At 34.6% G+C, this 12,458-nt stretch overlaps 1 protein-coding gene across 1 annotated transcript; it reads left to right on the forward strand.

The window, feature by feature from the left end:
- The first annotated feature begins 9,070 nt into the window (after positions 1–9,070).
- LOC145660884 (glutamate receptor U1-like) lies at positions 9,071–11,065 on the forward strand. Its single transcript, XM_081726314.1, has one exon. It carries the CDS (start codon positions 9,071–9,073, stop codon positions 11,063–11,065), a length of 1,995 nt encoding a protein of 664 aa, XP_081582440.1.
- The last annotated feature ends 1,393 nt before the right edge of the window (positions 11,066–12,458 follow it).

Here is a 12,458-nt window from a genome sequence, read left to right on the forward strand (position 1 = left end):
GCCTTTCTAAAATTGTAGCCAAAAATGTTAGAATTATGACCTACTTTTGAACGACTCTCATGATGCACATTTATTACTATAGCGGGATAATGTTGATCTTCTGGCACTAATGGGAGTAATTCCCTGATAATTTCAACAGATTCTAGTGCTGATAAAACTAGATCTAGAGTACGATTATTATTGTTTTGTATTTGATTAAAAATTTTTATATCATTTCAAAATGATTAATCAAAATGATTAAAGTAATCAAAATGATATTTACACAACAGTATAGTAAGCAAACATTGTACTCACAGACATGCTCAATAACATTATATGTAATGCAGTGTTGCCAACTGAGCACAAAATGAAGTTTTGTTAAATGGCACGGAACACAAATTATAACATCTTGAAAATCTAATTAGGAGTAGAACCAAACCTGTAAAGTCGTGATGTACAGTGTTGCCAACGTTTGAAGATAGGCCTATATGAATTCCTATATGAATCTCGGATGTAGAAAAGAACATACAGTACACGATTCTAAGTAGTTGAAACCAAAATATGTGACCACAAACAATAGTATAATCACTGAAGCACAAAAATAAGGGACGAAGCATAGTATCGAAGCAGGTTTGCCGAAGTGGAAAATCAGAATAGTATCAAACACAACACACAAAACTGAAATGATGCATGCTCTTGGATTGACAATTGACTAGCAGGCTCACGTCTCTGATGCACGTAATATTGTATCACCTCACACATTATTGGTAGTCAATTTTTCAGTGTTGCTGTTGATAAGGCGCTCCACAGTGTGTTGGTAATGTATGTACTTTTCTACATCCGAAATTCATGTAGGAATTCATATAGGCCTATCTTCAAATATTGGCAACACGGTACATCATGACTTCACAGGTATGGTTCTAATCATAATTAGATTTTCTACATGCTATAATTTGTGTTCCTGCCATTTAACAAAACATCATTTTGTGCTTAGTTGGCTACACTGCATTACATATAATGTTATTGAGCATGTCTATGGGTACAATGTTTGCTTACTATACTGTTGTGTAAATATCATTTTGATTACTTTAATCATTTTGAAGTTCTTTCTGTGTCAGTGCATCTTTTGCATTGCTATCTTTACATGATTCTAGATCCTTCTTTCCTCTGTATCTCCTGTGTTTTTGGGTATCGGCCCGTAAAACTTTGGATTTCTCACTTTTCTTCACTCCTCTATCGATTGCACATTGTTTGATTTGGCAATGCTACTATCAATATAAGATGTTCCCTTGTGAGGTAATTTTCTTACAAAGATTAATTTCTCACCGTGTAAACAGCAGTTCTGACATGATTGGCTGATTATAGCCGACCACGAGTGCAGCAATTCAAAAATGGCTCATTTTCAAATGGCTCTCCTTTACTAGCGATTAACTCCTACAATGTTTAGTTTTCAGATAAAAATTTTGGTAGCAAGAACAGTGATTTTTATAAAGATTAATTAGAAGCTCACTTTTCAACGTAAACAAAAGCAAAAATAAGTATGGAAGCTCATACCAGTTAGACTTACTTATAAAAATGTTTGTCTCTCGTCATAATATTTTGATCACATTCAATATGTATAATCACGCCTCATATAGTTTCGTACGCAACGTTAGGTTAGTAGGAGTTGGGATTCAATTATCCATTGCGCAACAATTAGTAACATAATTGACTATCAAGAATTTATATTATAGCGCTCAAGCATGCAGATAATATGCAAATATAAGTATAATCAATTAAAATTTACTAATGTGGTTTCTAGCGTGTTATCAAACAGGTCTGAGAATAACAGCAACTATATAGTAGATCTGGGATCAATCAAGTACTGTCTATCGTTACAAGAACATCTCTGTAACATATACAATGAAACTACAATTTATTTATAAAATTGTTGGATTAATGCGCTTACGTTTCGTTAGTTCTTTATTGGAATTGAAATTTTTCGTAGTTGCCGACAACGTGTGTGTGAAATATTATATAGAATGCTTAAAACGAAGATGGAAAACTTTCTTCATTTAACTTAAACAAAAAATATTTCATATTTGATGAAATACGATAATCTCCAGGAAAATTATGCAATTTATATCTATATAATAAATGTAATAAAGTTATTCTTTTAGTCTCTGCTTAATCTCAACCCTAAGCAATACGGATGATTAGAAATATATGTATTGTTACTTCAAAATCTAACATTTTTTTGCACTAAAGTTATTGAAAAGTTGTTCAGCTATCACATTATGTATATGTGAAAATACACAAGTTGAAGTTGAATCTTTGACTGATTTTCACTCCCATCCATAATAGGTTTATTTCCTAAACAAAAAATCACATTTTGTTGTATTACAGTTGTCAATTGTACTCCATAATTTTTTGTAGAACAGGCTAACCGACAAGTAAACGAGTCCATGTTCAGTTAGCTGGTAGAAGCTCACTCATGCTTGTTCAATAATTTTGTGTTTTGAACAACAATATTGAAGGAGAGTAATATTGAGAAACAAAATATGGTATACATTATCGGGTAGTCGAATGATTAGCACGTGTGGCTTTAGTGCATATAATCGGTACCTGGTACGATTTAGAACAGAACAGAATTGTCGAGCTTAAACATTATTTTGATTTGATCTAAAGACGTAAGAAAATTATATTATGCAGGAGTAAGTTTTATATATTCAGGGCTAGATTTAGTGCTTTGCCACTCCTAGACTCAAAGTTGTTTGCCGCCGCTTACCCACGACATACATTATTTTAAAAGAACAAAAAATAAAATTATAATATGCATTGTTTTGTTTAAATATTTTTGTATAAATTGTAAGGAATTTTAGGGGACTGCGGTGGCTCAGTGGTAGAGATTGCACCTCCGGTGCATGGGGTCCCTAGTTAGATCTCAAATCGCACTAAGTGAACTTTTTGGTGCACAAACACAGTGTGAGTGGGTTATCTAGTGGTTCTCCCGTTTCCTCCCACTTTCTTTATTCCACCATCCTATTCATTTCTCATCCCCACCATCTCCTTTAGCCTAGCCGGCATATTCATGGTACGTAAAACATAAAATGTTGAGAGACCAATCTGTGTAACAACCTTATTCACCTACTGCTATGCAACTTTGTACTGCAAGTACAACGTTTCAAGTCTAACAATCAATAATTGAAACCAATAGATTTGACAGAGGAGTTATTACTTGGAGGACATTTATTCTGATTTTAATCATGTAATCGTGTTTTATTATTATTATTATTATTATTATTATTATTATTATTATTATTATTATTATTATTATTATTATTATTATTATTATTATTATTATTATTATTATTCAGCATTTTCTGAGTGTTGCTTATTAAGTTTTCATCCAATGTGCGTCCTTAGGTCCGGAGCTAATGGTAAATATATGTTGATTTGAGTATTAATGTATCCTAAAACTGAACCATAGAATTTTCTGTTGAAGCACAATTATATCCGTATATGAGAGAGCACTTTTTACGTATTAATTAAAAAGATTTAAAAAAAACATAATTAATACGGATATCATATAAAAAAGTTAACACATTTCAGTGAAAAGTAATAGTAAAAACAAATAAAAGTTTAGGCTTATTATTAACCTGTCCTACTATTCAAAAATTCTGCAGTCAAGTATACGGTTTCCACATTTGAGTAGATACATAGTTTAGACGTACTGGACCACTTTCGTATTTGTGTCCTGTCTAAGGAAGCATAGAAGATAGAGTCATTTTTTAAAACAGTATTATAATTATCTGTATCAGAGCTTCGATCTTTTAAGTTCCAGAGAGAGCGAAAGAGCTGCTAGAATTACAGCCAATCACGTCTATAGCTGCTGATGTGATATTGAGAATTGAATTTTCTTAATAAATTCTTAGAAGAAAATATTTTCAGGCACTAAATATCCCTCGTCAAAATGACCGTAGGCTAACCGGTAGTAAGCATAACGGAAATACTTGTTTTGTCTAGAGATGAGGTAAAGATAATAATGTAAAATGGTAATTAGAGGAACCGGGACCGGAATATACCAAACGGAAGACACACTAGAGGATGTAACATGTGTTCAAATATACCAATTCCCACTTAAAAGCAGGGTGGATTGATTTAAATCAGTCTGATCAAGATTTAAATCACTTAATTTTTTAAATAAAAATCGTTGATTTAAATCAAATTCCGAAATAATTTAAAGTGAAAATAAGTAAAGTCCTGTGTCTGATCTGTTGTTTCGATTATGAAAGATGATAATAATACAATGAGACTCAAATGTACAGTATGTACACCGTACTATGAAAACAAGTGTGATGCAGAGGATGATTAGGGGAAAATCCCGTTTTGAACGGGTAACAGGGCAATCCTGTTTTCTTCTCTTCGTAACATAGGGTTTATATTGTAAATCGTTAACTATTCCAACGGGGAAATCACCATTGACATTTAAGATGAAGATTATTTTGTGTGCGCGTCTATATATTTGTTCCCAGATAATAGGGCGTATTTAGAAGTGTCCTATCCCCTCTCCGAATTTTTTTATTTTTTTATTTTTTTTATTTTTTTTAGATTTTATAACTTTAGGCAAAATTTATGTATTTCGTGCCCCAGGCTAGTTACAATTTCCTTAAAAATATGCCGCTGCCAAATATCAGTAACTTTTGTGGAAAATAAGTGTCACTTTGATAAGCGTTGCTGGACTTTTCCCTTAACGCTTAACCTTTTAAATTATATCGCCTATTTTTAGGTGATAGGATAAAATCTTCATTATTCAATTAAAAAAGTGCCAATAAAGCTTTTTACTTCGTTTATTCAGGACTGAAGGCATTGTAGAGCACGTTACATATGCTTTCACGCCTCTCTCTGCCGAGACATAGGATGTGATGACGTCATAAATTTTAAAAAAAGAAATTTTTTGTTGTGCTTACTTAATGGCGGTCCTACATTTTGCATTCAGAAGACTGAAATTCTGCACACTCGTTCAGTGCACCCTTAGTATTTTTCAGATTATTTCAGATCTCTGCGTGAAAACAGGGGGGTCCAGAGGGGCAAAAATGTATTTTAAAGAAAAAGGATACTTTTAACAAAGAATAGCTTTCTTCACGATTTTCCCGCCTAAGATGGAGATATGTGAATGATACCATCTGAAAGGCTGTTCTATTCTGAAGAGAATGATGTACGAACCATGACCTTAGGATAAATAGGGATGCCTCAGGAAACTGTTACCTGAGATCCTGTTTTATACGGAAATCTGGGGTATTTGGGGATATTATTTTTCGCAGGCTTACTTTTGCATCTAGAAGTTTGAAATTTTGGACACTCATTCACTGCACCCCTTAGTATTTTTCAGATTTGAAATCTTGGCCTTTAAACAGAGGCGGTACAGAGGGATAAAAGTTAAATAGGGGATATTCCTTAACAGAAAATCCCTTTTTTTCGTGATTTTCCAGCCCCAGATAGCCTACACGATGGAGACATTTGAATGGTATCGTTTGAAACTCTGTATTATTGTGTAGAGAATAATGTAAAAATTATGATTCTAGGATAAATCGGGATGTCTGAGAAAATTTTTATATTACATCCGGGTCATCTGGGGTATTGTGGGGATGTTCTTAGCTCATTGTTAAATATTTTTCCCACCCTTACTATTCAAGATAAAAGCTTGAAATTTTGTTCACATTTAGTACACACTTAGTATTTCCCGATCTGTGCGTTAACACAGGGGAGTCCAGAGGGGATCAAATTTTTTTAAAAAAATCAGAAAAAATCCCGAATTCTCTCAAAATTTTCCGCTTCAGGGACATGATAGGGAAAATGTGAATGTTACCGTTTTAAAGGTTGTTGTATTCTGAAGAGAATGAGGTAAGAACCATGATCCTAGGATAAATAGGGATGATGTTTGACTGAAAGTCTATAATTTACCAAAATAAAAGCCATAATTTAAAATTGTTAAGAAACATTGTTTGGGATTGATATAGGTTAACGATTGGGGATAATTCAAAATTAAATCCCAATACTTTCACTTAAATGGCATAATTAGCATTTAATACTAATTCGTAATGCTTTTTCTTCAGTTCGCGACTTGTAGTATACGAGGAGAAAGATTTGATTTAAATCAAAAAAATCGATTTAAATAAAAAAAATCATCAAAAATGATTTTTTTAAAAAAAAAATCATGATTTTTTTCCACCCTGGTTAAAAGTATGGGAATTGATAAAGAAACAATCCTGCATTCTATTCAATTTTACTAATTTAATTTATGCGTAGTAAATAAAAGGTTTTGAAATGTAGTAATATTACTTTTTTCTAAAAATACGGATGACTACTTAATTTATTTAAAGACGATAAATTAAACTTGTATCATGTGTATTATTGCTCTTCACTGATTACGTAGCTACGTGATGTATGCTGAGATTACGTCACTTGATCACAACTAGAAAATTTAAATTAAAATACTACTAAAAACTATAGAAATATGTTCCTGTATAAACTAAATGTGAGGATAATAACAAAGGTAATTTGCTTTTGTAATCGATGTTGTTAATTCAATTCGTAACTTTTTTCGTTATTAAAAGCATCGTTATTGTATAAAGGTCGATTATACTATTTTCAATGACAAATTATGTGCCTCCTCAAAAAATCTCATGGATGCAACCTATGCCTTAGAACCCACTATGAAATTTTGTAAAAAGCAACGAAGAGAGTATAGGGTACGCCGAGTATGAAAACATAAATTTTAATTCCACGAGGAAAGAAAACACAATAACAAAATTCTGTATTGTCAGCACTTCTCAAATTAGAAAATTGTTATATTACTTACATAAATAAAATGACACTAATTTTGTCGTTAAATAATATGAAGAGCAGCTAAATATTCTCACAATTGTGTAATAGCACTGTAATGATAAGATACTGCCAATGTGTACCTAGTTACCTTCAAAGCAATATCCCTATACGCACACACAAGATCTATCCAGAAAATAATGTCACCAAGTTTACAAGTATAGAAAAAGAAAATAACATTTATTTACATAATAATAAGAAAAATAATACCTGCACACCAGGATTTCCAATCTGTGAAGAAATGCTGGAAAGCCTGTGCATGAAGTGTGTTTAAAGCCATGCTATAAGTTAATTTCACGTCGTCAATTGCTCTGTAATGATGTCCTTTCAGGGAGATTTCAAACTGGTAATCAAAAAGAAGTTTGCAGGACTGTAGCGCCGCTGGGACAGCGTTGACACGAAAGATTTGGCCAGGTAGTTGGTCACGACGAATGCAGCGTGGGCTAGCGCGTTGTCATGATGAAATTTGCAATCGCCGCTAATGTCTGGTCTAACGCGCTAGATCCTTGTTTTCACTCTCTTGAGGAAGTCTGCGTACAATTCAGAGTTAACGGCTGTCCCAGGAGGTACAAACCCAGAGCGGACCATCCTCATGATGTCAAATACACAATTGGCATGATCTTGATCTTTGATTTGCTCATTCGAGACTTCTTGGAGCGAGAGGACATCGAGGTGTGCCATTTGGCACTTTGCATTTTCGTTTTCAAGTCGTACTTAAATATCGACGTTTCATCACCCTTAATAAGATTGTCCAAAACGTGAGGATAATTTTCACACATTTCCAAATCGCCTTGACAAATTTCCACGAGGTGAGATTTTTGGTAGTCGGTCCAATGGACAAGCTTCTTGGGCCAAGCTTCGTGCACACTTTACTCATGTGGAAATCCTTAGTCACAATCTCATGGACGATAGGTTTTGGAATATTTAACATGTCGGCCATTGAAGGAACACTTATTCGACGGTCTATTTGCGAAAGTTCTTTCACATTGGGCACATTTTCGTCATTTGAGGTTGACGGGCGTCCAGTAGTCGGCCTCTTCACAGTCTTCCAAAAAGAAAAAAGACCCTTGCCTGCCATCTATGAGTTTGTCTTTCTGATAAATACTCATCCGCGAAAACCTCTTGCACCATTGGAAAAGTTTCCGCTGGAGACTTGCCAAGTTTCACACGAAATTTTATGGTGTGTCTTTGTTTCATTAAGCGCTGCATCGTGACTTGTACAGGAGACGAAACAGAGGCTTACTAAATCGTCCGTCCTTCACCTCCGAGAGCTCGGAGATAACAGAGTAAGCACTCGCTCGTTAGTTTACTTAAACTATTACCAATCCTGGCAAATAGAGCGCGTTGCAACGTACAGTTGCTTTACAATAAAATATATAATTACTTTCAGGACAGGCTTTGTACACACTTGTTGAACTGATCTAACTATTTCTGGGAGTCAAGTATATATAGGAATGTGTCGAACTTCGGCTGTCATATTCGATTCGATGTACAATATTTTTGCAAAATACACTGTCTTAATGCCTGTATTCAGGCTAGTAAACAAATATGTTTACAAGACGTCTGCGCTTGTCTAGTAGCTAGTGCGCCCGCCTTTATTTCACGTGGTTCTGGATTCAGTTTCCCGTGGGAGAGCACGCAAATTTGAACACGTTACGGTAGTACGAATTCCACCTCCAAATTGTAGGTCCACATCACAGCCTTAGTGATGAAAAGAGGAGCTAAATATCAATAAACAAACAAAACTTACAAGAAATGAGACATGAAGAGTATGGTTTTTGTTGGGGAAGAATTAATACATTATTACGTATGGCATGGTTCAAATGTGATGTAAAATTCACTCTTGCGCAATGTACTGTCACATTCTCCACAAAATTGGCATTATACAAGATTGAAAATGAGTCTAAAAGAGTGGGTTTCAGAATCATGCAAAGCATCAACTTGGATATGATGACCGAGCAGAATCCAAAATAATTCTTATGCCGAATTTTCTAACAATGGCGTGATAGGTAAAGCAGGTATATGTGTCGAAGGATCTTACTTTGAAGGAACTTATGTACCGTTGTGTCTTTATCTTATCATTATAATACTATATAATACTTCCGGTTTTTAAAAATCGTTTCCTCATATTAAAACATAAATTAAGAATTTGATTTAAAATTATTTGTAAACTGGCCATTTTCTACACTTCTAAAATATTACATTCACATTTTTCCATAGGTGTGCCATGGATATTATATTGTTGGCTTCAAGTATGCTGCTTGCTGCAAGTAACACAGAATGTCACACAAAGCTTTCTGATGAAATGGATGAGAAACACTATTCCAACGAGGAGATGGTTCATTGCTTAACTGATATCATCTCTCACCATGAAATCGGTACAGATAACACGTTGGTAATTGTAACTGGTACAGAGGAGGGCAACTCTATTACTAATCCAGTTTTGAACGAAATTTCACGAGCAGTGATTCTTGTAGACATCACAACAAAAGATGATCTATCACAGAAATCTCGTCAATATCTAAACTTCTTCACTGACTGCCTTGATTATCTAATAATTACAAACAGCCATGACAATCTGAATCACACCGTTGTTTTAGCTGCTAAATTATCAATATGGAACCCAAGAGGAAAGTTTGTTGTCGTTTTGTACGACAAACAGTTTAGCTTGAATCATTTGAAGAATATATTCAGAATTTTCTATCAGTATAGGGTTGTAGATTTGGTTCTGATAATACCACAACAAGGAAAAGATGGTCATATATTGTTGTTTACATATTACTTCAATCTTCCAGGACAGTGTGGAGAGATAGGTTTTGGTACATTCCTAGGGACATGGGAAGATATAGTAGATAATGATATAACAAGTTTGTTTCCCGATAAACTTCAGGATTTTCATGGTTGTCCATTAAAAGTTGGGACTTTTGAATTACCACCCCACGTTCTGTTCAAGAAGAATGAGAACGGTTCAATTAGTCTAAGTGGGATAGAGGGTATGACAATTCGAGTGATTGGAAGCAAACTAAATTTTCGACCCGAAGTCTTTCACGCTGTGGACGATTTACGATGGGATGACAAGCCTAAACATAATAAGTTTTCCCGTATCCTAGGTCATATATACTACGACCGTATAGACATTGGAATTGCTGCTTTTATTAAAAGTTTGACCTTACATCGCTATTTTGACCCCACAGTAGGAGTAGTGACGCAAGAAATAGTATGGGCAGTACCATTGCCTGGTCCTTATCCATTATGGATGAACATATTCTTCCCATTTCAGTATTTAACTTGGATTGCAATATTTAGTGCGTTCATTTGTTCCTCAATCTTGCTTATAGTGATCCGGAGGCTATTTCCTGAAGCTGAAACCAATTTGTTTACCAGTTCAGTTTTTCCTAACATGGTATCACTCGAAGTACTTCTGGGAATGGCAGTAAACCATGAACCCAAAACTCTTCTACTGAGACTCGTATTTTGGTTCTTTCTTATTTACTCTATCGTGATCAATACAGGATATAAGGCTTCTCTGGTTAGCTTTCTGACTAATCCTAAAGAGCGTAATGAAATCAACTCTGTGAAGGGTCTTGTGGAAGCTAATATCCCTCTTGGAGGCGTAGAACCAATGAAAGAACTTTACAATGATTCAAACGATCCAGTTGCCAATGAAGTTTTTGAAAGATGGTTAATTAGAGATGACATCGGACAAGAAATAAAAGAAGTCGCGTATCACAGAAACTACTCAGTTGCTAGTGATAAATTAATATTACAATATTATGTGGTGAACAAGTTAGAACCGGCTGGCACCCATAAACTATTACACATTGCCAAAGAAACAATAATGACGTCACAAACTGTTATTGTTGTGTCCAGAAGTTCTCCATTATTGAAAAAGTTTAATACTTTAATTTCTCGTATCTTTGAATCCGGACTTCTACGTAAGTGGGAGAAAGACTATTCAATGGGTGTGCATGGAATGATTTCTTCGACTCAAGATGCTGCAAACCAGAATGAAAATATTATATTATCCACTTACCATTTTAACGGTGCTTTCATGATTTTAATATTTGGTTTGGTAATTGGTTTTATTAGATTTGTGTTTGAATGTTTAAAAGTACAACTATTTCAAAACGGTTCTCACGATTCTATATCTGAATCATTTGTGATTATCAGTACTGTACATGGACAGAGTGTACCTGAAGTGAGAAAATTAAGTAAGACATAAATTCAAACCTGCTCTGCAAGAGGAAGGAGATATACCAAAAACTATTTAGAAATAATATGCGGTCGTTTTCAGAAGTACTATGACCATTTATTAATTATTACCTGAACTACTACAATATGACCTGACCTATAAAGCTCGTCATATCGTTACAGTTAAGTTTCCTTAGATGAGGGGAAAAATAACTTATTCAAGAATTTTAACGGAAATCTATAATTCCTTTTTGTAATAACCACCTCAATCCTAGTGAATATCTAAATATAAGTGGTGGAAAGAAAATATTCACAACACCGACATATTACATACAAACACATAATTACATTCCTGTTCTCAGCATATATATAGCGGAAAGCACTGCACTTAGTGTAGTTTGTGGAGTGTGTATATATAGACAAAAACACACACTCCACATTGTGAAGCATTAGTGTGACATTGGACCGCCATAAAGATGTATTTTAGAACTTGGGGCAGCATTCATGGGTAAAGATTGCGAAACATTTTGACAGAAATGCAAGGGATACTTACACCGTTTCAACCGTGGACACTATACTTTTGTACGTTACCACTTGTCGTGTTACAACATTCATACGAACCAGAATTGAAACAGCACTTTGCACAATCCACCACCCTCTCGACTGAACAAACATAGCCAAGAACCCGAAAATCTTGTGATAGTGAGAATGATGTGTGACGCCCTGTGCTTCACACCCTTATTGTGTGGTTCCTGCAGGTCAGATAGTGAATGGATCATCTTGTTCTTATATCATCGTTTTGATTTGCGGAGGAAGTGGAAGGTGTAAGTACGTCCGCCTGTTGAACTACATGACAGGTCTGTTATCACAATGCTGCTTTTGTGGGCTTTTCGGTTTAATAGTGGGGTTGGCAGGTCCTTGAACGTACCCTGAAATCCCAGATATAAACGTATGTGGCTTTGGTCTCTTCTCGTATTGAAGGAACCATTTAAAGTTCAGCATTTCTGTAGACATCCTGTTCTGCATCCCATAGGTGTTTTCATATTAATGTCAATAAAAACGAAACTACTACTGGTATGACAAAGGAACATAAATATGGATGGGTATTACATTGCAGACAAGTAAACGTTTCTAGATTCTACAAATAACAGTCTGTACTCTACAGATATGGTTCCATGATTTCCTTTTCAACCATTGTATTGTAACTTCTGTTTAATCAAATTATTTATAATTTTATTATTATTATGAATTTTAAATAATCTAGTACGTTAAAATATATGTGTAATAGAGATACACGTACTGTCAATTTACCAAAAGGTCCTATGGTGTAATCTGATGTGAATTTGCTTTGACCATGAATCATTTTAAAGACCACATCTGAATCAATGAGACACTGCTTTACCTTGGTGTGGCTAGTAAAGGTA

This window comes from Thermobia domestica, chromosome 9, assembly GCF_964235325.1.
Source record: "Thermobia domestica chromosome 9, izTheDome1.hap1.1, whole genome shotgun sequence".
Lineage (NCBI taxonomy): Eukaryota > Metazoa > Arthropoda > Insecta > Zygentoma > Lepismatidae > Thermobia > Thermobia domestica.

What these genes read in the sequence shown, in the direction of transcription:
- LOC145660884 (XM_081726314.1), top strand. Translation starts at nt 9,071, where the DNA reads ATGGATATTATATTGTTGGCTTCAAGTATGCTGCTTGCTGCAAGTAAC.